Raw genomic sequence first — 26517 nt, forward strand, 5'->3', positions numbered from 1 at the left:
ACAACCTTGTTGTTGTGAAAGAGGAATCATTTATTCCCACTTTAGAGATGAGGAAACTGAAGTTCAGGAGAGTGAGTGACTTCCCAGAATTGTACCACTAATAATGGGTAAGCCAGAATTTGAACCCATGACTGCCTGACTCCAAACTCACCATTACCCCTAAGGTTTAGTGAGTGGTTAGACCAGACACTTGGCAGGATGCTTCCCTGTCTAAGGCTCTGTTCCTAAACTGTGCCTTTTATCCATCTAGGATCCCCTTTGTAAAGGATCTTAATGTTTTTGAAACCTCTAAATGGGAGGTGGTATCCTTCTGGAGACCTCTCAGTTATGAACTAAATTTCCCACCTATGTACGCTTAGGACCTGTCCAGCCGACGTGGAGCAAGGTGATTCCGCCATCTTCCACTGTTCTCAAACTGCACGAAGAGCAGGGGTGGGAGGAGAGGCTCCAAGCTCTGCTGGTCCACCTCAGGCTTGGCACTGACTCCTGAAAGGTTTAGTCAGACTGTCTCCAGGCCAGATGCTCTCCCCTGATAAAGGAGAGCCAGCCTCATCTCTATTTCGGTGGGGGATCCTGGCCAAGGCATCTTACCTCTTTCTTATGTTGACCCTCAGCAGCAGTCTTTACTTTTTTAAGACTATTTCCTCCTCAGTTATATAAGGGCATCTTCAAGGAGAGGCAAATGCAGGAGTTTGGGGTTGGACTGATTGGGTTTGGGCCCCGTTGCTGCCTCTGCTGAGTATCATTAGGCACGTCATTTAACCCACCTGGACCTCAGCCACATAATTTGAAAAACTGGTATCCTAACACCTATTTTTCAGGCAGTCATGAAGATTAAGATGATGCATACCAAGGTGTCTGGCACAGAGTAGGTAGGTGTTTAATAAATGGTAGCTTTATTATTACTCGAACTGTGTCACCAGACCACATTTGATGCCTGAAACCTAATTTTATGGTTTAAAAAACATGCCTTGTGAAAAAAGAAAAGCAACTTAGATTCATTCAGCTAATCTTTTTTGGATCCATCATTCATAACTTATCCATTAAAAAAATGGAAATGAAAACAATGTACTTTAAAAAAAACAGCCGAGCTACTTGGTTGAAAGAAACATTTCAATGTAAACATGAATAAAAAATACATGGGAGATGTTTTCAAAGATGGCTTATATTTTTTTTTAAAGAAAAACTTAAAAGAAGACCTCCCTGTTGTTGGGAGTTAGAATAGAGGCAGGCATGGATGACAGGTCAAACTGGGAACAGGGTGTTGGAAACTGGACCCCGTTCCTGGGAGGAGACAGCTGCACGGATGCAGATCTGAGCAGCTGGCACCAGAGTGGCAAGGGTTGTCCAGCCTGATATAGAAGGAGGACAGACAGCAGGCGGAGGCCTGGTTAGCCTCCCATTGTCGGGATCCTGCTTAAAGGGATGCGGTGTCCTGCTGACAGGCAGCCAGTGGACCATGCACACTCCCCCCAGATCCCCAGAAAGGGAACAAGCATCATCTTTCCACACAGCCCCAACCTCTAAACTAGGGTTTGGAGACTAGCTACTGGTTCTTGTGTATAGGAAAAGGGCATGGGAGAAAGGATTGCTAAGGAGGCAGGATTTGGGGAGGAAGATGAGAATTTAAGCCATACAGACCTGGACTGACGTTCATGTTTTATCACTTTCTAGGGGTGCGACCCTGAGCATATCGCTTTCTAAAGTCTCTACTATGTTTCTTGTAAGTTGTTTACCACAGTCCTGGGACTTGGCATCTGCCAATGCATTTTATTCCCATTAATAATAAGAAGAACAATTATTAATCTAGCCACTTCTCCCCACCTCCTCTGCTTGTAGCCTGGTTCTTGTTACCATATGTGGCTTATTGTAATAGCCTCCTCACTGGTCTCTCCGCTTCCTGCCAACAACTCTTTACGTGATAGGCAGATCAGATCACATCACTGACCCACTCAGTTCCCCCCAGTCATTCCCCACTTCGTCATGTGCAAGCCAAAGTCCTCACAATGCCCAGGTCCTACCTGATCTCGCCTGCCTTTGACCTTGGGTACTACTGCTTTTCCCCTTGCTCACTCCACTCCAGCTATACTGGCTTCCTGACAGTTCCTTGAACATGCCAGGCACACTTCTGTCTCAGAGCCTCTGCCCTTGCTGTTCCTCCACCTGGAACACTATTTGCATGTTTTGCTTACTTACCTCCTTTAGGTCTTTGGTGAAGTCATCTCAGTATGTCCTTCTGTGACCTCCCTGTTTCAAACTGCAGCCCCACCCTGTCAGTCTCAGTCCTCTTTCCTGCTTTATTGTTCTCCATAGCACTTTTCATAAACTGACGTACTAAAATATCTTCTTCTTCTTTCTGTTTATGTCTCTCTATCTCCACTAGAATGTCAATTTTATGAGGGCAGGGATTTTAGTTTGGCTTGTTTATTTCTGTATCCTCCGCTCCTAGGACACCGCCCAGCACACAGTAGACACTGCAAAACATTGATTGAAGCAATGAATGATTATTATAAAGCAAGAGGCTGAACTCCAGGTTTAGAAGAACATGGAGTGGAGACTGGTAACCAAGACAGTAACTCAGACCCAAGGAAGAATGCCGGGGATCCAGTTACCCAAACTGGAACACAGGCCAGAATAGGATCTGGGAACCAGAGGGATGCCCAGACATCAGAAATGGGGCATGAGATCACAGCTTGGCCTGGATCCAGACTGTTGGAGAGTGAGATTGGAGCTCCTTGGGTCAGGGCTGGTCCCAGGCCAGGTGTCTAGAGGCCAGGTCACCCCATAGGTGGAGACAGAGAGGCTGAAAGGTAGTTGCCAGGCAGGGCCTTCAACCACTTAGTAAATGTCAAGCAAAGTTATTCCAGCTTTCAACTTATTCCCAGATGTAGGTGTCAGCGGATACTCCGTATTGGCATGGCTTACAAGGAAAACACAAATGACTAAGGGGGAAAAAAAAGGAAAAAAGTGAAAATGCTCATTCAGAAACCTGAGCTGAGGAGTTGAGGAATGGCAGATGCTGGAAGCCTATGACTAGGGGATATCTGTGATGTCAAGATACCAGCTGAGCGAGCATCTAGGGATTACATTGTCCTCTGGACCACTTTTTTTTTTTTTTTTTTTGGTGGAGATGCACAAGTGAGCTCTGCCCTTGCAAACCCTCCAGCTTGGAAAGGTTAAGTGGAGCCTGGGAGGTGGTGTCTGCAGAAGCCTAGAAAGAGGAGTTGGACAGGGAGAATTTGGCTTGGTTTCCCCAGAACTGTCCAAGTTACTTTCCAGGAGTTGGGCTCGGCCTCTCCTCTCCATCTTCATGCTTCCTGATAATAACATAGCATATGATTCAGGGCTGCCCCTGCCTCACTCCAGAAGAGCGAGTCTGTGGACAACGTGTGGTCCAGCTCCTTCACTACATGCCCAAGGGGACCAAGGTCTAGAACAATTCAGAGTCAGGGCAGCTAGTTTCCTTCCCACAGGGGAACCTGTTCCCCATCCTGACTTCCACTGCACTGTGTACAGAGCTCTTGCTGGCTCTGGGTTTCAGTCCTCTCTCAGTAGTTCTGTGTTCTTCAGTAAGCTATGGAACCTCTCTGTGTATTGGTCTGTAAAGTGAGGATGATGAACACAGTATTGGTTCCTAGGGCTATTGTGTGTGTTCCATAATAAGGCAGGTAGCAAGTGTTCAGTGAAGGTTAAATTCCCAACCTTGTTAACAAGGTCATCCATATTGCCCACAATGGTTGGTTCAGGCTCAAGGAGGTTTCCTGATTTGATGTCCTATTGTGTCCCCCTTATTATTCACCTCTTGGGATTTTGTATTTTCATGACCACCACGGTTCGTATTCTTCAAGCTTGGAGAGGTACACGGGGCCTGAGGCTCTAGGTCAGATTACAGGACTGCTTTGCTTAATTAAGGCTAGCCAGTGCAGTCGGTGCTACCTGTTATAGAGAGGGCCAAGTCGAGGGGAGCATGGATCCGCTCTGGCCTGAGGACTGTACTCCGACCTGGGGAGGCGGGGGTGGGTGGGTGGCAGATTTCTAGGGCGGAGCCCCCTTCGGTAATGGGGACGTGGGGAGGTCAAACGCCTGGAGGGGGCAATAGCACACGCAAGGTGAAGACCATATTCTCTTGGGGTTGGCAAAGGGCGGCTCAGTCTGGTGGGGAAGGAGGGGGCTTTCAGCCAAGCCCAAAGGGCTGGACACCTCAGTACCAAGGGGCGTTCGAACGCCGTTGGCATCTTTGGCCGCCCCTTCGGGCTCAGTCAGGGCCCCCTAGACACCCGCGCAGAGCAGAGGAGTGTAGGCTGCAGGTGCCTCTAGGACGCCTCAGTGGCGCGCTCGCAAACCAGACGTTCCCAGCCAAACCTCCAAGAAGCAGTCCCAAATCACCGTGCAGGTGCTACAGGAAGCGCTCGGAGAAGCGGCGGCGGCCACTGCGTGTGCCAGTACGCCGTCCTCGTTCCCTCAGCCGCTATACCCGGGCCCTGAGGTCCCGGGCGGTCGCGCGGGCGGAGGGCCGGGGGCGTGTGTGTGCGTGTGCTGGGAAGGCGGCCCTCCCCGCGGCCGCCGCAGCGCCAGTGCCTCCCCTCCCCCGGCGCGCACGGCCCGTCCCTGTCCCCGGAGGCGGCCCGAGCCGCCGCGGAGCAGCCTCGCCTTCGCCTCCCGCGTTTCCTACCGCCCGCCCTCCCCCGGCCGGGCTCCGGAGGCTGCCGCCGAGCGGCTCCCGGCGGGAGAGCGGCTCAGAGCGTGCACGGGGGCGGGCGGAGGCGGCCCGGTTCGGGGCAGCCGCGCTGGAGAGAGGCGCGCGCGAAGACGCCGGCCCCCCTCTCCGCGTTCGCTCGCTCGTTCCCCGCCTCCCGCACTCCGCTCGTTCCCACCCCTTCCCGGCGTGATTGATCCGTCACGGGCGCCGCCGCTGCCGCCGCCGCGGCCGTTCTGAGCCGAGCCGGAGCCCGAGCCGGAGCCGGAGCCGGGGCCGGCGCCATTGCGCGGGCGCCGCGGGGAGAGCTTGGCGCGGGGCGGCGGGCCGGGCCAGGCCATGCGGGCCGAGTGAGCCGGCGCCCGCAGCCCGCGGCGCGGCATGGCTTCCCCGCCGAGCTCCGGGCAGCCCGGGCCGCCGCCGCCGCCGCCACCGCCGCCCGCGCGCCTGCTGCTGCTCCTGCTGCTGCCGCTGCTGCTGCCGCTGGCGCCCGGGGCCTGGGGCTGGGCGCGGGGTGTCCCCCGGCCGCCGCCCAGCAGCCCTCCGCTCTCCATCATGGGCCTCATGCCGCTCACCAAGGAGGTGGCCAAGGGCAGCATCGGGCGCGGCGTGCTCCCCGCCGTGGAACTGGCTATCGAGCAGATCCGCAACGAGTCGCTCCTGCGCCCCTACTTCCTCGACCTGCGGCTCTACGACACCGAGGTGAGTGTCGGCCGCCCGTTCCGTCGGGGCTGTGGGGGCGATGGGGGAGGGCGTGTTGGACAGAAGCAAGCTTTGGCCCATGGGCAGATCCCTGATTGAGCCTGCCGAGGGCACCGCGCGGGCTGGGGCTCAGTGCTTACCCTCTGGGTCCCGCCGGGCTTGGTTGGCACAGCCGGTACCAAGATTTGCTGAATATCTTCCTCCTCTGGGATTCTATGTGTGTGTATTCTTGTGGGGTGTGGGATAGAAGACTAAGGTCTCCTTTGCCCAGAGAAGGAGTGGAGAAGGTGGTAACTGAACCTCCCCAAAAGCCTGCAGTGGTCGCCCCTGCCCAGGTCCCCACTGGTGGGGCTGTGGAGTGCTAGGTGGGAAGAACAGGCGCATTGACTCTAAACTGGGCCATCCGGGGCTAGAGAGGCCACGGGCCTGCTCTCGGATCCAGGAAAGCCGAGCTGTGCTTTGAGGTCCGGAGGACTCGGGGACCCGAGGGGCTGGAGGGCGCAGCAGGGCTGGACGAGCTCGGAGCCAGTACTACTCAGGCCGGCGTGGGGCCGCCGGCTCTGCAGCGCTGCTGCCTGCATGTACCCGGCGCTGCCTATGGCCCGAGCGGTTTTCTGAGGAGACCCCCTCGGGCTGGTTGATCAGAGAGTGCCCTGATCAGGTCTCGCCCCGGGCGCGCGAGGGTGTGCAGCCGCGCCGCTGCTGGTGGCCGGGCGGCTGCAGGCGCAGTTTCCCCGGGCGCAGACTTGAAGCACGGACTTGGAGCGCAGCACCCGGTTTGCCCTCCCTGCCCCCTTCTCTGAGGGGAGCCGAAGAGCCGAGAGCTTTCCATCCCAAGCCCCCTCCTCACACCCTCAGCTTGCATTCCGGCTGCAGCAACAGTGCACACCTTCACCGCCCGCCCGGGGGCTGGGGTGCGCCTAGGGGGCTCAGAGGAGGGATCGCGGGCCGCGCGAGGTCGGGTTTGCGAGTTTTTCGGGACTGAGGGAGCCCTTACGCTCCGGCCGCAGCATCTGAGACGCGGCCTGAAGGGGGCAGTGATTTCCTGTGCAGTACGCTCGGTTGGCGCCTCTTCCACCGCGCCAAAGCCCGGCCGAGGCGCTGGGCTTGATTGACCCGGCTTCCTGGGGCTCCTTGGGCGCTTCTGCTCGAGCCCTGGTGCAAACCCCTTTCTGAGAGCAGGGTCGCGCTGCCGCGTTGATCGTGCAGCCTAGGCTACACTTCCTTCTCTGTGTGCCCCCCCCCCTTTTTTTGGTCCCCGGAGAAAGAACAGAAATCTGGATTGCGTCTTATTCCCCACCTCTTCCCTTCACTGATGAACCAGCCTGCTCTGCGCTGTAAATAAAAGGTGAAGAAACGGGTGGCAGTTGGTGGTGGTACACGCAGGCTGCTGCAAGCAGAGAAGCTTCCTCTGCCCCAGGAGGATGTAAGCTGGGTAGCTGTGCAGAGCCAACCCGTGTGGAATCATTTCTGAATGACATTCCTGTCTTCTCCAGAACATTTCAAGTTCTCTGGGGTAGTTGCCTGGCACACATAAACGGGAGGGCAATGCAATTATACCGAACCTGTCTTCTGGATACTGTTTCTCTGTTGCTCCATCTATATCTATCTATCTATCTATCTATCTATCTATCTATTTTTGTTTTGGAAAGGACACGGAGAGCCGGTTCTTTGGAGACAAAACCATTTATGGACAGGGCAGCCCTGCTTGCATCATCACCAAATATTGTCAGCTGCATTATGTTTTCGCCATCAATTTATTCCCTTCAGAAAGCTTCCCTGAAAGAGATTTCATATTAGCTTGTTAGTAGCAGCAAAGGGAAGGGTGCTCAATTTCAGGGTGTGGGTTGATGCTTTTATATTTTATTTTTCAAGTGTGTCTTGATGACTTTCTGAGTGAGAGGGGGCCTAAAGTCAAGAGGATGAGGCAGTCAGAAGGCACTTCAGCTCAGGGGAAGGAGGGCAGAGGGTATAATCTCAGCCTCACGCAAGCAGGGAAGCATATCTCGCCATTTGAAGGGGCACCGAGCATGGGCTTTGGGGTGGCTTTAACCTGGCTTCTGGTCAGAAACCTAGTATCTTCCCTGTGGGTGACCTTGAGCAAGGTATTGATCTCTCTAAGCCTAGATTTCCACTTCTGAAAGACTGGGACTGTTATATGTACTCCCCAGGATGGTATTGTGATGCTTAAGGGAGATAGCAGGCTGGAATGGAAAATGCCTTGAGCTGGCAGGTGCAGCGGCCAGTGCTCTGTCTGGCATGCTGTAAGCACTAAATAAACGTTTCCTGCCTTCCTTCCTTCATTTTCCTCTGGTGTGGATTCACAAGTAGGACATTGTGACTTCAGATGTGATAAAATGGTCACAACTAAAATATTGACTGCTTATTTGTTTTGCTCACTTCTGAAATCTCATGAAGGCTCGGTGAAGTTACCACCAGAAAAAAAAAGAATTTGGCTTACAATCAAACAAATATGTATCTCTTGCCATGAAGTGTCACGGTTGGGAGAACACCCGGGTGATACAATACTTAATTTTTTCAAGTGGTCCATCTTTAGAGTACAGGTACTTTCTCTCTAAGCCGAAGTAAAGGATCAGTCTGGGTAATTGCAGCAAAATCCACAGTGATCTAAAGGGTGTTTGGGGCTTGTGTTAGAGTGTGTGGACCCTGTTTTATTCAGATAGGATGTCTTTATGGATTGTGTATACCCCCTTGTCACTTGCTGGGTGTGTCACTTGTTGTCTGTAGACTTGAATGCAGGATGGATGTGGTGAACACATTTTGGCTGGCTTTGTTAACATTTGCTGTCAGTCAATGGCCAGAGACAGTGGGCAGCCAGGGTGGACCTCTGTCCACACAGTCTTCAAAGAGATGGAGATTTGGCAAAACATGTGTTGATCTGATCATTGGGACTAGCCTGTCTCAAAAAAGGAGCCTCCCGCACACACTTATTCAGTTGCCCCTCTCCTGTAATTAGAATAGCAATAAAGCATTCAAAGCCCCACTCAGTGCCATGTGTTTGTAAAAATGAAACATCCCAGCAGAGCATCTGCTAGGCAGGACCTTTCTTCTCTGGTGTACCTCAAATCACATCAGCAAATACTTCTTTATGTATTCCAAGGAAGATTTGAGTATATAAAAACACAAGCAAGACAATTGAAAAAACAGATAAAAGGAAGCATCAGAAACCACATAGAAGCATGCAAGTTACCGAACCCAGAACCTGGGCTAAGATGGTTACTGCATTTTTGTAAATTAAATTTTAGCTCTGAGCCTCCTGGCAGTCAAGGTTAAAGGTAAACATGGTAGATTACATTACTTACGTGTTTGTTTAAAAGACTCTGAGGGACAGTGTCTTTTTTTTCCATAAAAGTTTTGCAGGTTCAGAAATGTTCTTCATGTGATTGTTTCTCATTCTTTGGTAGCCACATTAATAAAAGTAAATAATAACCAAGGGATGAGTTAAAAAATAATGTCAGCTTTTCTGATTTAAGTAATTTTCATTTTGGAAAAATAGAAAATTGTAGAGAAGCATTGAAAAAAATTGTCTATAATCCACCTACACAAGGGTAATTGCATCTAATAATTAGTATTATTCCCTTCCAGTTGCTGGTGTTTACTATTTTGTGTGCTTGAAATCTCTATGCACCCTTTTATATTTTGTTTCATTCAGTTAATGTTATAGCATGGTTATTTCCCCATGTCCTTAAATCTTCTTTGCAAAGATGAATTTTAGTGGCTATTTACTATTCTATCCTATGGGTGCCCCATAAGTATTAAATCATTCCCCTACTGTTGGATTTATATGTTTTCCCCTTGTTACTATTTTAAATTATTCTGTAATAAACTTGGGAAAAGTTCAGGGAGCCAAAGGAGCACATTCCAGGTGTGCACCTCTCAGAAGGTCTACCCTGTTGCAGGGATCCAGCTTGGAAAACCCAGAGAAAACCTAGTGATCGGTGAGCACATCCTTTTCTTGAGTGGTTTTGCCAAATATCTGTTCTCTCATTCATTGTGCTTTAGAGAGGACCTAAACAACTGTTGGATGGAGGCCGAGCTTTTCAGGAGGTCTGAGTACAGCTTAGTAGCCATTGGGCACCTACTGCAGTTGCTGGTACTACAGAAAGGCGTAAACCCAGCACTGGGCTCAGGAGAGGAGCTGGTGCACAGGGCAGAACAGAGCAAGCACATGCTTGTCATTTTCAGTGCAAGGTAGAAAGTAATCTGTCTTGATGGTTGCACATTTCTGTGACTATACTAAAAACCATAGGACTGTAGACTTTAAAAGAATGAATGTTATGGTACGTGAATTGTATCTCAATATAGCCGTTCTTAGAAATAAAGAGATAGAAAATGAGCTCTTTTAGAATCAGGCTCACATCTTTGTGGTTATACCCCATTGCCTTGCATGGTACCTCACCCTTAGTAGTTGTATTGCTTAGGAACCTTGTTACAGGTGACAGAAACCTAATTTTAACTGGTTCATGTGGCTGAAAAATCCTGGAGTGGGCTGTATTCAGGTATGGCTGAATCCAGTCCCTCTCTGTCGCTTGGCTCTGATTTCCTCTGTGTTTGGCTTCACCCTCAGTCAGGCTCTCCCCATTTGGCTGTACAGATGGCCCCTAGCAGCTGCAAGTTTACACACTCCCAGTTTAGAAACTCCAGTAAGAAGACTGTTTCTTTCCTGACGTTTTCAGCAAAAATTCCAAGCTCAGCTCTCATTGGCTTGAGTTGGGTCATGTGTCTATCCCTGAACCAATAACATGATGCTGACGGGCCTGGGATATCCGCCAGCCTTTCATGGAGGAGGAAGGAGGTGAGGCCAGCCCCACCCAACCACATGAATACAGAGTGGGGAAGAGGTGATTCCTCGAAGTTCATCAGAGGCTGTTAAAGGCGGGTGGATGCCAGGTGGATCTGATCACGGATATCCACTTGGGGAATGCTAAATTCAAGAAAGAAGCAATAGATGCCAGGGACGTTAAGAGAAAGGGAAGCTCACATCTAGGTCTCCTGGAGGAGAAGAAGTCAAGATGAGTCTGGAAGGGTGAATATAATGTTGACACAGAGAGGTGTGGGCTCAGGCAGATGGAGGTTGGATCCTAGGAAGGATCCCCAGGATCAAAGGATAAAGGCCACAAAGTGTGAAGTGTGTCTGGGGAGCACTGACTTGTTATGTTTTCACCTGAGTGCAGGGTTTGTAGAGGGAAAGGCAGCCTGGTGGTGGGCATGAAAGGCCTTGAATGCCGTGTCAAGAAGTTTAGACTTTATTCTGGAGTGGTGAGGAGCTGTGGGAGGTTTTCAAACATGGATGTGACGAGATTAAGGCCGATAAGAACGTAGAGGCTGAATGGTAGACAGGAGAGGGTGGAGATAGAAAAGTCAGGAAGCTATCGTAGCAGTTGAAGGGGGAGATACTGGGGCCTGAGCAGAGATGGAGAGCCAGTGTGAGGGGATGGAGGCACTCTGAGGCCTGACTGGGTGGGAGGGGCAGCAGAGGGGGAGCAATGACATGAGCGGGGGTATCTGGCAGGCAAGATAGTAACTGAAGTCAGTTACACTGCAGGGGAACGAGGAGAGAGAGTCCCTGCGGGGATGCGGCTGGGCACAAAACCAGACCCTTCAGCTCCCCTAGCTCCAAGCACCTGTTAGATGAGCTTCTTAGCATGTCAGGGGGCCTGGGTTTGTATCCCCATTGGGTACCACGTACCTGCCTGGTGACCTTAGGCAAGCCACTTTGCCTCTGTTTCTTCATCTGTAAAATGGGGCTAATATACTAACTGCCTGATAGGGTGTGGGGAACAAATGAGACCATCCGGGTAAAGTAATTCAGTGCTTGGTACACTGTGAATGCTCAGTAAATATTCACTGCTGTTTTGTCACTATTCTCGTTATTCCTGTACCGTGAGGTGATGATTATGTTGACCTCACAGATCTGTAGCAGGGATAAACATGATGGATGTGGAACCTCAAAACATGATGTAAATGTAAAGCCGTGTTATCTGTAATCTTGCTTTCTAATGCCGCATTGCTGAGAGCGGTGTCGGAGAGAGACCATGCGAGCACGAGATCTTTATTCATGTGTATCTCCCAGCACATCTTACATTTTGCTGTGTGTCATAGCCATCTTTGTCTGTTTCTCCCCCACTGGACTGTAGCTCTGTGAGGGCAGGACTGGTCCTATTCCCCAGTGGTTTTACATACAGTTGGCATCAGTGATGCCCAGTGGGCATGTTTGCTGAACTGAACTATAAGTGAATAAATTAGAATCTGCCTTCTGAATTAACTTCCCATAGGATGAATGGTTTCTCTGGATCACTTCCCCAGGGTCTTTGCTCCACCTCTCCATCACCATAGGACTTAGGGGACCCCATATATCAGGATCAAGCTGAGCTGCCTTCTGCATGTTCCCACCAGCAACAACCCCTGAACTTCCCTGGTATGAGGGAAATACCCTTGGCCATGCCGTGCCTGCCCCTGACCAATTCCTCAGACCTAGCCAGGCACCCAGTAGAAGGTGGGTGGAATAACACACCAGGGCCTATTTAGAACTAGGTATTGGGCTAAGCGTGTTAGCTTGCTACCTTTATCTTTAAAGAGCTCTTGTTCATGTGTTTGGCCTCCCCTCTTGTGGGAAGATGAGGGGAAGAGATGTGAGATTTCAACAGGGAAATGAACAAGCTGGAAGTGTAAGATAGGGGTGAAAATAGAGGTGCTAAATAAATATATAGAGAGGATATATAGCTTTTGTTAGTCAGGGTGGACTAGGCTATGCTGCGTTAGCAAACAAATCCTGAAATCTCTGTTGCTTGACACAGTCAAATTTATATATTGTTCACCCAAATCCAGTGAGGGTCAGAGCCTCCTGGGAGGCTCTTCTCCAAGTGAGAACACAGGGCCCCAGGCTGCTCTTGTGCTGTCACTCTTCCATCTTTTGGCTTCAAGAAGATGGCGAGTAGGAAGGAATCCACAGGGAAGGCACACTGGGTTTTGACCATCTTTACTTGGAAGTGACATGTATTATTTCTATTCATATTTCATTGACCAGAAGTAGTCATTGACCAACTTAACCTGAAAGGAGGCTGGGATGTGTAAAGGAGCATGTGGATGTCTTGGACACTTGTCATTTGGGGTCCTTCAAGAAGTACATGCCAAGATGGATTTACAAGTGCCAGAGTTTTGGGGGGAAATACCAGTGAAAGATAAAAGAGGAGGTAGGGAAACCCTCAGACCACAATGCTGTTCTGACACCTGTGAAAGGAGAGGGGAAGGAAGGAGAGTTGGGAGGAGTCGTCTCAGAAAGTCTTGGCCAGCCCATTGGGGTGCTCCAGAGCAAAGATTGCCCATTAGAACAGTCACATATTAGAGACCAAAAGAGCCAGGCTCTAGAATCCCTGTGCAACTTAGTCACTGGCTGCAGGCTTCCTGGGAAAAATGTGTCCTTGGCTTAATTAAACACTATGACAGATGTTGAAGCTACAGCTGAAGGCTTAGCTGATGGTACTTGTCCTGTAGGTTCTCTTTTTAGAGGAGACGTGAGTGGCCCACCTAGATGGCTGCCACAGCTCCACCTATTTCTGCCTCAGTGTCCTAATTCTACACGCGCTAATGGAGAAATTTTTCTGCCAGGCCCTTTTCTAGGCTCTGGGAGTTGGATGTGACATGGACCCTGCCCTTGAGGATCTCATGGCCTAACCGCTGGTCACCTAACCGTGGTAGGTAGGAGTCAGGGGAGGATGCTGGGGAAGGCATACCCCTTCTGGAGGCACCTGTTTGGTCATTCCCCATGTTGTTTGGGAATTAAATGTAAGTGGCTTCTTATTGCTGACTTTTTTTGTTACTTATTTTGGTTCTAGGAAGGTGAGAAAATTAAATGGCATAAGTTGCCCAGTGAGCATCTGCATTCATCTCCTCCTTTATTTTATTCTTATTCTCTCTGCTTATATAATGATGTACAGTGAGGCTGGTGAGATGTCTTCCTTTCTGTACCTTTCTAGGAACCAGCAGGTGTGCCAGGCTGAAACGTTGGAAGTGTGAGCTTCAGATGGGGTCAGCGGTCTGGGTTCTGGTGCTAGGTTAGTTGCTAAGACCTCGGCAGTCTAGGTGCTGGTGCTAGGTTAGTTGCTAAGTCTTTGCTCCTCTGTGAATTGCAGCACTGATTGAGGATCTCTGCTCCGTTGTAAGCACTGCAAGGGCAGACATGGGGTGTGTCTGGGTCCGTTGTGCACACCTCTGCCCCTCCAGGCAGTATCTCAGGGCCAGGCACAGAGCAGGAGCTCAGTAAACATTTATTGAACAAACAAATAGATCTAAAAGACTGAAACTCAGCTCTCTGATTCTAAGAGGCTAGATGGGTGTAGTTGTAACAAATTGAAGAAGTGCTTTGTATGCCAAGCCATGTGGGGTGAGCTTTCTGCTTGCTCTTTATTCGTAGTTCGGTGCTTTGGGGGGCCCAGTAGTTGTGGAGTGCAGAGGGAAAAGGGTACTTGTTGGATGTTCCAACAGAAGATTTTGTGCAAAGCTAATGTCAGTCTCTTCTCCCCTGACAAACATACACAGCATCCTCCAAGATCCTCCAACATCAAAACCTGGGAAAGAAATACTTTCCAGCATCTGACAAGCATTATGGTTTTAGAAGATTAGTTTATTGGAGCAGTATTCGAACTGGTAGTTGGTGGGTGTAGGAATCGGGTTCTGATACCCCACTCCCACCTCCAGGGACTGTGAGAGCCACAGAGACTGGACTGGGCTCTCGTCCTAGTAGACACTGTAGGAATGAAGCCAAGTCATCAGCATTGGTGAGCCAGGTGATCTAGTGGCAGATCTGAGTATAGTGAATAAAGAGGTGTCCTGGGATCCCCTGAACAACAAGACATATTCCAGGTGCCCTGCTCCTGGGCTGGAAGCTACTGCTCTTCATCCTTCCGTGCTCAGGACTGATTCAGGAACTGGGTAACCTCAGTCTGGAGTGACTATTTCTCTGACCTGGTTTTGGTCTGGAGCCCAAATCAGATAACCAAGTTTATTAGAATCACGTGCAAAATAAGAGTAAATTGGTTATGAGCTGATGTTTGAAGGTCTGGGAATTCTTGCTTGAGTAAAGGGCATGAACATTGTGACACCTTTGGGGGCTGATTGGGGTGTTCTTCTTTTGCCAACTTTCTACTTTTTCAGTCTTTTTTGAACAGTCTACATTGCTGGAAGGATGAAGTGTCATTGTCATGTAGAAAATTCGTGGTAGATCCAAAGTACTGAGTAAATGGATTCATCTGTCTTCATCAGTGCCCATGTCCCACAGCTGCTGGCTGAAGCAGGCCGCCCCCCCCCCTTCTCCTGCCATTTGGCAAGGACATCCTCGGTCACCGTTCAGATAAAATGTAGCCAAAGAAGGACTGTGGAGTGGTGCATTATTGCCGCTCTCCTGGCGTAGGGTCAGGAGGTGGCAGAGAGAAAATGATATTTTCACACGCTGCCCATGATCCACTTGACTTTGTTCAGAGGGAACTGATTTTGAAAGCAACAGCCATCCTTATAATAATCACTATATTGTCCAAATCGCTTTGGTTCTGGAACTGCCCATTTACTGAAGCTTTTCTGAGAATGCCCAGAATTGTTTCAGGGATTTAACTGGCAGACAGGGACCTGGAAGCCCACTCCAGGGCGTCTGATCAGAGCCCATGCAAATGCTCCCACCCAGCCTGGCTCAGAGTGCCTTGCCTTTGATAGAAGAAGAATTGGCTAGCCTGTCACTCCATAGAGTGTCCTCTCAGGGCCAGACTGACCCTTCTGACCTCCTTGCTGGACTCTGAATTCTAGAAACGTTGGGAAGCCTTTGGAGGGCTTCTAATCTTGTCATTTAAAAAAGGAAAAGGTAAAGGAAACATTATTTGCAAGTGTGTAGGTGAAAGAAAAGAGACTACAACAACAGTAACTCACCTTTATCCTGCGCTTAGCACCTATCAGTCCTATGTCAAGTACTTATTTAATTCTCACGCCAATTTGATGTGGTAGTTGCTATTATTGTCTGCATTTTACATATGAGGCTTAGAGAGGTTAAGTGACTTATTTAACATCACAACCGACCAAGTGGTGCCCTGGGATTTCAATCGGATGGTCTGACTTTGATCTCTGCTGCTTAAATACTAATGTGAAACAGCATCTTCATATGGGAGTTATCTTCCTCCCATGAAAGCAAGTGGCACGTTTTGTCAGTAGCTGCCACTTCTCTTTTTTTGGATGAATTTCATCCAGCTGCTTGCCTCTCCCTCTAATTCAGCCTCATCCTCACCCATTTCCCTGTCCGCCCACTCAGACACACAGCGGCGCTGAACTCTCTACTCACTTTAAGTGTGTCTGTCTACACACCTAGCTCACATGGATCCGCTCTCTGCTTCCCTTGCTTCGGCAGAACTTGTCACCTCCTGTAGTGTTTACTCGGGGTGTCAGTGTTTGTCTCTGTGTGTGTGTCTCCTGTTAGACTTAGATCATGTCGAGAGCAGCAGTAGTGCTTCCTTTACACATGTAGCTCATACTTGCTAAGCACCTACTTGGTGCCAGGCCCAGGGCTGGTTATAGGGCATGTGGAGGTGAGCAGTGCTTTCAAAGAGAGGCCACCGGGGATCGTCACTATGCAGCATAAGGAGCGTGATGGTGCAGCCTGGGGCAGGTGCAGGGGCTATCACCCAGATGCAGAGGACCTTTAGGACCACTGACCCAGCATGCTGGTCAGGTGGCCTCCCTGTTTGATACCCTGACTCATCATTGTTCTGGGAATGGGAACAAGACTTCTCCTTGTGCCCTTGAAGGCCCTGTAGTCTGCCCTGTTCACTCCCAGCTTCATTGCTGAGCACTCTCCCCTTTCCCTCTGGTCCTAGACATGTGTTCCTTTCAAGTTTCTCTGGTGATTGTGCTCAGAGAGTGTGCAAAGGACCTTTGCACAAGCTGTTTCCACCATCTGGAATGGCTTTTGCCATCTTTCTTCATCTTTTAGATACCAGCTCAAGTGTGCTTTCTCCATCCTCCCTGATTGGGAAAAATCCCTTATTACAATTTCTCTAAGAACCATGAACCTTTGTAGTGCTTATCACAGTTGCAATTTTAAATTGTTGGATTATTTGATTAATGTTGGTCTTCCCCTATTCTGCCAGGGCACTGTGAACTTAGTCTGTTTTGGCTTACAATAGTGCCTCGCACAGTTTCTAGCACATGGTAGGTGCTCAATAAATATTTGCAGAATGAATGGATGAGTGCTGAAGGATTGTTTATAATGGCTTCTATGTGTTTTCCGATGCCCGGGCAGTGTGGGGAAGACACCTGGACACTGCGGAAAGACCATCACATATGGAATCAGAAACCTGTGTGTGTGCTGTTGCTGCTCACTCCTTGAGCCTCAGTGTCCTCATCTGTGAAATGGGGATGATCCTTTCTCAGAGGCCTTTTTTTTTTTTTTTTTTTTTTGCGGTACGCGGGCCTCTCACTGTTGTGGCCTCTCCCATTGCGGAGCACAGGCTCCGGATGCGCAGGCTCAGCGGCCATGGCTCACGGGCCCAGCCACTCCACGGCATGTGGGATCCTCCCAAACCGGGGCACGAACCCGTGTCCCGTGCATCGGCAGGCAGACTCTCAACCACTGCGCCACCAGAGAAGCCCCTCAGAGGCTTATTTTGAAGGCTGACATAGAACATGCATGTAAAACATTAAGTACAGGGGGCCATGTTGAGTAGGCACCCACTAAATTTTATCGTTGTTGTTTTATTATAATGCATATGAAAACATAAAATGCTGTGTAGTCACATAAAAACTGGTTCTTATTTCAGTGGGGGATTGTGTGTTTGAGGCCAGCCAAGAAGTATGAGATCTGTGTCTGAGCTTCACTGAATGGGATTCTAAGTGAAGTGGTTGTTTCTAAATCCCTGTCCATTTCCAGAAGGATCCGTGTCCATTTCCAAAAGCATCTGTGCACTGAGAGCTCAGTGGTGAATCTCCTCTGGGCCTGGGGCTGGGCTGTTGACCCCAGTGGAGTCCTTATAGTTGAGTGTTGTCACTGCTGGCTGTTGTCCACCGCCAAGCCTGGCTGTGAGCTGGGCCAGCCCATGGGGACAGGCACGTCATCTGTTTTGCACCTGCCATGTCCCCGAGCCCAGGACACAGTCTGCAGGCCCTTGGCGATATCTGTGAGTGGATGAGTGCCTCCGTGTCCGAGCACCTAGCATGGCCCCTGGCACATTGTAAGTGCTTAGCAAATGCTTTTTGCATGAGTGTCGCTAAACACAATGTACAATGTAACCATTTTGGATAAGATCACAACTGAGCCTCTAAATGGAGCAGAGGGAGAAGACACGATCAGACATCAGAGGAATGGATGGCTCCACCTGCATACTGGATTTGAAGGCAAGAGAGAAACGTTCTGGTGTTACCGTGTCAGGAGAACATGTTTCCCTTTAGGCTCCAGAGACAAATCTTTTAGCTTAAGGGCCAGGTTGTTCAGTGGAAAGGGCTCTGTGCTTTTGCCATGGGTGACCTGTCTCTGGTACTCATTAGGGGATGACCTTGAAGTAGTTGTTTAACTTGTGTACACCTTAGTTTTATTGTCTATAAAATGGGAATAATAATAATGCCTGCCCTGCTTGTCCATGGAGTTATTGTGGAGATCGTTGAGGAGGGAAGGAGGGAGAGAGAAAGAGAAAGAGAAATAGATTAATGTGAAACGGCTTTAAAAAGTCGTAAAGAGTTGCAGATATCAGATGTGTCTGAAACTAAACAGAAAGAGTAATTAATTCTGGGTTGTCCTCTCAGGGCCTTTGGATATCTCCAATAACAACTTTATCAAAGACACAGAGATGCTGTTCACACAGGTGATTCATTCAACTTTCTATTAAAGAAGGTGGGCACAGTATTGGATAAGAACACTGTGGAAGCAGTTAGCCAGGGAGCTGTGGTCTTCTGACCCAGCAGGCTGTCTTACAGAAGCATCTAGAACAAGAAGTGATTAACATGTCTTCCTCACATCTGTCAGATGTCTTCAGAGTCCAGCCATTCGTCTTTGGCAGGTGTCAGATCCAAGACCATCCACAGGCAAACTATTGAACAAGGTCCAGGGCAGGAGTTTGGTGGTGTGGGAGTTAGGGCCGTCTGCTGCAAGCAGCGATTTGGGATCCAAGCCAGCAAATCATGGGGGTTGCTAGGTTTGGGGGCTGGGGCAAAGACTGGCACGTCCGATTGAAATATGAAATGCCCAGACTGGGCCAGGAGTGGGAGGCTGGGATGCCCATGTGCTGAGCTAATAGTATTTATTTTCTCCAGAAAGAGCTTTGGTTCTTGCCAAAAGATGTACAGGTATTTCGTTGAGACCTCAGAGTTCTAGGCCAGGCAGTGTGCAGATGACGAGTTTGGTTTGAGAGATTTGGGGACCCCAGTAGTCCCTCCAGCTACGACACCCTCAGAAGAGCACCGGCTGGGCTCCTGTGGATGCTGGTCTTGAGACCATCTGATTGGCCTTGTTTTGGCCACTCTAGATCCTCGGCAGGCTGTGGCCCTAATTCCAGCCTGGTGGCTCCACGGTGGACAAAATGACAGGTCCTTACTTGAGACCCTACTATGCGCCAGGCACTATGCTGGGTGCACTCAACACGTGCATCGGAGAAGGCAAGGCGCAGTAGAGAGAGCTTGGACTTCCGAGCCCGAGAGGCCCAGGTCCGGCTCTCGGCCCTGCTGGGTGACCTTGGGGAGGTCGCTTCGCTTGGGGCCTCCCTTCCCTGATGTATAACGTGGAGGTTTGATGGCAGATGACCAGCATTGTTTTGAGGACTAAATAAGATAAAAGCATTTGGATCTGGTGCCCAGTGGGTGTTTAGCAGATGCCACAGAGCACAGTACCCACTGGGGATATGACACACTTCTGTTCTGGGGTGAGGCGGGGGCGGAAAGTTGCAGAACTGGTCTCTGAGAATTGCTGTGAGTTCTGGCTTCTGAGGCTGAGGACTTCTGCTGGGTTTTAGTTTGAGTCACCTGGATGGCTCTTTCACTGCACACGTATAAAAAGCCAGGTGCTTCTAGTTTGGGGAGCCAGGGAGGTGGGTGTAACTGGAAGAAGGTCCTGCTCTGGTCTGGCTCTGTATTCAGATGATTCTAGAAGCCCCTCCCTTACTGTTAGGAAGCTTCAAGGTTGCTGGGGTCAGTGGCCCCACTGTCTGAAGAACAGTGGCCCCTGGGAGGGAGAGGAGTGAGACCCTGATCCCTCCCTCTGGGGTTTGAAATTGTTAGGACATGTCTGAGGGGTGACATAGCTTAGAGCAGGGTCTGCTGGAGGAAAGGGCAAAAAGAGCTCCGAGGGGAGCTTTGCTTGGAGTGGGGGCCCAGGGCATGGGGTGTCGAGGGCAGGCTGGTGTGAGGATGGGAACTGATGCTGGAATGTCCCTCCTCCTCTGTGACACCCTGGGGAGGCTCTGGGGATGGTGACTGTGTATATAATGTAAACTGAAGGTGCTCAGTGTTGAGAACTGTAACCCTCAGTTTCCATCTTGGTTCTGACACTCCCTTGGCCCAGGGTTGACCCCCTCAGGGGACAAGGCCCTGCCCTGGTTTTAGTGCAGACCCCAAGCCTCTGTGGCCAGCACGGCAGCTGAAGGGAACCAAGGCCGGCAGCTGGGCCTGGCTCAGAGTTTGATCTCAGGGGCACCTCGAGGGGTGCTGGTGAGGTAGACTCGCCAGCCTGTCAGCATAGACCACCTGGAGGGCCGGGGCGCACTGTGCTGGGTGCTCCCAGGAGAATGCCTGAGCTGCCCTATCCCTTTTGTCTTTGAACATTCAAATAAATATGACCTTATTTGTACCCCAGTCTGTACAGTGCAAAGTGCAGTTGGTTTCTCATTTAGTTCTGATAATAACTTTATTTAGTAGATATTATTTCAACAACTAAACAACAAGAATTACAGATTGTGTGTAGTACTAGAGTTTATTATTTATTCCAAATGCATCACCCAGTAATAACCCAGTAAGAGAGGAATTCTTCCATTAGCCCCATTTATAGATGGGAAAACTGAGGCTCAGAATGATGAGCCCTGGGTGAGATAGTAAGCGAAGACTTACTAAGTCTAAGCCTGCCAGACTCTAAGCCCAGTGCCCTTTGCACTGCCCACAGCTGCCGGGCACACTCTGGCCTAGGCTCATAGGTTATGTGGTTCTGCGCTCTGCTCTGGGTTCATGGGGATCCAGCCAGAAGCCGGGAAGCCATCCATCATGGCTGTTCCCGAAGGTCCTTCAAGAGAGGTGTGAGTACAGATGCAGTTGGCTTCGTGGATGATAAAGTGCTTCCGACTTTATCCTCCTAAGCACCTCAGGAAGGCCTGCCGGAGGTGGGCATCCACAGCAGGTAGATAGATGCTCAGAGCGGCTACAAGGTTGGACCAGTATCCACATGCAGGCCAGTGTCAGCTGGCCACATGGGAGAGGTGGACATTGGGCTCCATTCAGGAATGAGAATGATGCACCTGCCTCATGCTGTGGGCATCTGAACGTGACTCAGATATGACATGACAGTGTGGGTAACTCGTATGTGAGCAAGTGACCCTGGCTGAGTGCCTGACTCTTGAGCAGGACTGCCTTGCCATCACTTACCAGCTATGTTAATTTTTGGCAAGCCACTTCATCTCCCGTGCCTCAGTGTTCTCATCTATACAATAGGGTGATAATAACAGTACCTATTTCATAGGATAGTTATAAAAAGTAAATCAATTAAAATTTGCTGAAGACTTCAACCAGTGCGCAATACATAGTAAGTGCCATAAAAGTCTTGTCAAGTAAAATAAAAGATAAGAGGCTGATGTGAATAGACTCTTAGGGAGGCACAAGTAAGGGCTATAGGAGCATGAAGGGAGGGCTGATGCATTCTCACTGGGTGCAACCTAGGAGGGCTTCTCAGAGCAGGTGACTTTTGAGCTGGGCTTGAGAGAGAGAGGTGGAGATGTCGGAAGAACCCTGTGGGAGGAGGGAACTGCACTAGCAAAGATAGAGAGGTGGGACTTTGCGGGGATAATGCTGAGCCATTCAGGTGAGGCAGGCACATAGGTGACTGACTGCAAAAGACATTGTGGAGAGAGAGCAACGATCTGGAAAAACAACCATCTTTGGGCCTGCAGTGTCTGAAAACATAGTTTTAAATCAATCAGTGTTCACTGAGGGCCTCCTGCAAGGTCCTGGCTTCTGGTACTTGCTGTCAGCGCAGAAGCTTCTTGTTGGCTAAAGCTGGAGGATACACCCCTATGTCACCTGGGAGCTGGACAAGGTCATCTGCAGGGACATCACAAAAATTAGGACTCAGGGGAGAGAAGGTAGATCAGGCAGATTTAGTTAAATCTTGGCTTTGTTACTTCCTGAGACTTGTCTTTTGGCAAGCCAGGCCCTCCCTGTCCCACTGAGCCTGTTTTTCCTTCTATACAATTTGGATGTGGGTTCCTGCCTGACAGGGTGGCTGGAAGGCAAGGATGAGAGGAAGTATCCTCTGAGAACGTTGAATGGGAGTAGGACCCAGCCGCGTTTGACACCGATTAGATTCGGAGCGAGCCTGCCATGGTACCATTCTAATTTTAACAATCAAAAAAATGACTCAGGGTCTGAAGAGGGCCCGAGATTTCAAAGCTTACTCCAAGTTGGGTCTGTAGGTGGACGTAATAGGTGCAATCAGCTTTACGTTTCTCTTAATGGCTTTCTTGATGAAGGGAAGCAGAGAGCAGCAGGGATCCGTGCTGGAATAACTGTTGGGAAACCTCGGCAGCCAAAAGCCAGGTTGGCAGGCCCGGTCCTGCAGTCTGAGGGCAGAAGGCTGGTGCTGATGTCCCCAAGGTTTTCTGTCAGGCTGATGGGCACTGGGTCTGGCCACAGAGGTTTCCCTTTTCGACATGGGGTGAGCTATAGACTGCACTGGTCCTCGGGGGCCTGTCTCTGTTTGAGTGTAGCCAGATATCAGGCAAGGATTAGCACCATCTCCTGCCCGCACATTCCGCAACAGGACAGGCTCTGGGTTTGGAGACAGAAAGGCTCCTGGGGGTGGCTGTTGTTTTGGAGTCTAGTGATTGAGCAGAGTATCTTGAGAGGATGGAGTTCTTAGGGCCCAGCTGGGATATAGAGTGGCTTTCCTTTTGAGACCTGCCAGGTTCCAGCCCTTTTCCCATCTGCTGCAGATCACTTCTTCTCTGAGCAGTGACAGGCCATTCCTAAAACCCATTTGGATGGAAGAGATTCTGAACAGAGCCGTAGAGTGGTTTTCTCACAACCGCTGATAAAGAAGTTGATGTATAGAGACTCAACTGGAGTTTTGCCAAAATGACTCCCTTCTGGGTGTTTAGAGAAAGAGAGTTGTAATGCTTTGGGGAACTGAAGGGAATGGAAGGGATGTGTTCAGAATGTAGGTGTGGATCTTGGAAGGCTTGGCCTCGGGGTCTTTCCATTGGAGCTGGGCTCTCTGAGCCTCAGTTTCTTTATCTGTAAAGTGGGGAGGGTACCCTCTACAGCTACCCTCCCAGGGTGATTTTTTGCTTAAATTGGATAATGGCACTGGAGAGCCCTTGAGAAAAGTCAAGATGGGACTATCTGGGATTGCTAAGTATTTCTGTGAGAGAGCCTTACAGTGGTATTTGTCCAGATACATAAAGAAGGAACTCATGAAAGCTACAGAAAAAGCAGTATTGTGAAAATAATAGGAACTAAAGTAGGTCTCATTTAGGTTTTAGGAAGAAATAGGGCAGTGGATGTAAAGATTGAGCTATCTATTCTTGTTTTTAAGTCAGAATTGACTTTTTAGGGCAGAAAATGGGCAGTTGGATTCTTTCATCCTGTATGAGTTAGAAGTCAGAATGTCAGAGGAGATAAAGGGCCCACCAGAACAAACAAATAAATATATCCTGAAAAGATTTTCTTATGTCGTTTGGATGTGTATAAGAAGCCAGTTTAAAAGTATAAACTTGCTTTATACTTTATAAACTGGTATAAATAATGATAACTGAACTAATAGTGTTATGAAGAGCATGATAGTGCCACAGATCCCTTCCATTCTGACTCCTTTGGAGAAAAGCCAGGTTAGGAGACATCTGCAATGCAGAATATTTTAGAGGATGACACTGGCCTCTGTGGTAGCTGCAACTGTTTGCTTTCTCCAGTCCAGCTCTTCTTCTCTGGAGCTGTACAAGATCCTCCAGAAACTGGGGATGTGGGAATTCTGGTTATTGTCTGGGTCCTCTGGGAGCAGGTGTGAAATTGCCCAAGTGAAACCATAGCATGTCTCACCATCAGCACCACTAGCATCGTCAGAGTGAACACATTCCATGGGCTTAGCCTCTGTTCTTTACAGTAGTAAATCGTCTACTTGTCATCAAGGTCCTAGGAGATAAGCATTCTTATTGCTCCCGTTTTTCAGATGAGAAAACTGAGGCACAGATAAATTTAATAATCTGCCTAAATTTACATGGGTAGTAATTGACTAATTTAATCCCAGGCAGTGTGGTTCTAGGGCCCACATCCATAAATATTAAGCACCTCTGTCTTTGTTTCTGGCTTTCAAAGGGACCTCAAAAGATCAAGTGGTCCAGTTATCTGCCTTCCCACACATAATCTTATCATTATCCCCATTTTACAGAAGAGAAAGCTGAGGCCTGGTGTTACAGACTGAATGTTTGTGTCATCCCCCTGCCCCACCACCACAATTAATATGTTAAATCCTGACTGCCAGTGTGATGGTATTTGGAGGTGGAGCCTTTGGGAGGTGATTAGGATTAGTGTCCTTTTTAAAAAGGAGACCTCAGAGAACTCACTTGCCTTTTCCATCATGTGAGGTTATAGCAAAAGATGGTCGTCTGTGAACCGGAAGTGATTTCTCACCAGACGAATCTGCTGGTGCCTCGATCTTAGACTTCTCAGCCTCCAGAACTGTGAGAAATAAGTTTCTGCTGTTTATAAGCCACCCAGTCCATGGTATCTGTTCTAGCAGCTCGAATGGACTAAAACACCAAGAGAAGAAGGGACCTGACTTGCTAAAGCCACACGGTGAGATTGCAAGCAAGCTGGACCCAGGTCTTCATTATAGGATTGACCTCCTCCAGAAGTTTCTGCTCTGCCTTTTGGGTGTCTTTCCTCTTTCTGAGAGAGTGAGAGCCACATCAACATGTGGCCCAGATTAGGCTCTTCCTTCTTACCCCTGGCATGCTTTCCACTCTCCCTGAACCAGCAGGTCCTCCTCTTGTTGCTGGGTTCACTCTGGCTGCCAGGACCCTTCCCCGGCTTGCCCCTCTCCACTGTCCACAGAGGCTGCACAAGGGTTACAGGTAGGTTGGCAGGAACCTTCTCCAGCTGTGATTCCAAGGTGGGTTCTCAGAGCATGCTCAGAGGGTGGTCTGAACAATTAGAAAAAGAAGAGGGGATCACTCTGAGTTCTCCAACAACATGATGGGCTGCACTGACCTCACTTACTTTGTTGAGAAAGTTACAAACTGTGAACTCCATGAAGGTATTTGACAAAATCTCTTGTAACTTTTCAGCCAGGTAGAGAAGATGGTCCATTTAGAGGCATCTGTTAATTGTTTGAATCTCAAACCCAAAAGGTGTTAATCTGGGAGTACTCTGGGATGGTTGTCTGCAGGACTCTGTTCTTTGCCTGGGCCTTTGAATTATAGATGGTCTCCAACTTATGGTGGTTCGACTTACGGTTTTTTTACTTTATAATGTGCAAAAGCAATATGCATTCTGAGAAAGCATACTTCAAATTTTGAATTTTGATCTTTTTGTGGGCTAGTGCCGTACAGTACTCTCTCGTGATGCTGGGCAGTGGCCCTGAGTGGCATCTCCTGGTCAGCCACACAATCACAAAGGTGAAAACTGATATACTTAAAACCATCCTGTACCCAACCATTCTGTTTTTCACTTTCAGTACAGTATTCAATAAATTACTTGACATATTCAATACTTTATTAAGAAATAGGCTTTGTGTTAGATGACTTTGTCCAAATCTGTAGGATAATATAAGTGTTCTGAACATGTTTAAGGTAGGTTAGCCTAAGCTATCATGTTCAGTAGGTTACATGTATTAAATGCATTTTTGACTTAATATTTTCAATTTATGGTGGGTTTATCAGGACTTCACCCCATCGTAAGTTGAGGAAGATCTATCTATCTATCTTTCTATCTATCTACCTATCTATTTTCTATGTATCTGTCTTTAAAAGAAGATACATATTCTTTTGTTGGTTTGTTTGTTTTTGTGGTACGCGGGTCTCTCACTGTTGTGGCCTCTCCCATTGCGGAGCACAGGCTCCGGACGCGCAGGCTCACGGCCATGGCTCACGGGCCTAGCCGCTCCGCGGCATGTGGGATCCTCCCAGACCGGGGCACGAACCTGCGTCCCCTGCATCGGCAGGCAGACTCTCAACCACTGCGCCACCAGGGAAGCCCCATAAAAGAAGATATATATTCTTTCTTTAATCAGTGACTTGAATAAGGTCATAGAAGTCATACTGGTCAAATTTTGCTGATGATATCAAGCTAAGAAGATTAACAAATATTTCAGATGACAGAGCCAGAAAACAAATTTCCTCTTACATTCACACCATTGCTCCAGGATTCTAAGAGTTCTTTTTCAGGGTTCACTACTTCAGCTGGCTCTTGGGTTCTGAAAACCAGCTGCTTAAGGACAGGACGAAGTTGATGAGGCTTAAAGGGAGTAGATGTGAAAAGACACTGAGGCCCTAGTTGACCATGACTCATTTTGCTCTCTGGAGGGAGGGAGCAGCTGGGGTCTGCTGTTCAGCACCTGTGCTGACGTAAATGCACGCCACTGGTAGTCCCTGAGTCTGCTGAGAATGGGGCCTCTTTCAGGGCGTGTGCTGGGAAAGGCAATGCCAGCAAGACTATTGAAGATGTCTACAGACTAGAGAAAAGCTCCTGTTGGTGACCTTGGCTTTGACCTTGGCTTCATCTCACATTACCTTCCCTCCTCTCCTCTCTCCCTCCCTTCTGCAGATGCTTATTAAGTAAGACCTCAGGGTGCCAGGCACTGCAGTGGGCAGTGGTGGGCAGTACCAAACAGGGTCCCAGACCTCATGGAGCTTATGAACCAGTGTCTTTCTACAACATGT

At 49.2% G+C, this 26517-nt stretch overlaps 1 protein-coding gene across 1 annotated transcript in view; it reads left to right on the forward strand.

Annotated features, from left to right (window-relative positions):
- Positions 1 to 4927: 4927 nt before the first annotated feature.
- Positions 4928 to 26517, forward strand: part of GABBR2 (gamma-aminobutyric acid type B receptor subunit 2) — a 368838-nt gene continuing 347248 nt past the window's right edge. The window contains exon 1 of the mRNA XM_027105394.1: positions 4928 to 5398. Within this exon, the coding sequence (XP_026961195.1) occupies positions 5078 to 5398 (321 nt within the window). The 5' untranslated portion in view covers positions 4928 to 5077. The remainder of the gene's footprint in view (positions 5399 to 26517) is intronic.

This window comes from Aethalodelphis obliquidens, unplaced genomic scaffold (genome assembly GCF_003676395.1).
Source record: "Aethalodelphis obliquidens isolate GAN/ISIS:26980383/991018 unplaced genomic scaffold, ASM367639v1 scaffold7, whole genome shotgun sequence".
In the NCBI taxonomy this organism is placed as follows: Eukaryota; Metazoa; Chordata; class Mammalia; order Artiodactyla; family Delphinidae; genus Aethalodelphis; species Aethalodelphis obliquidens.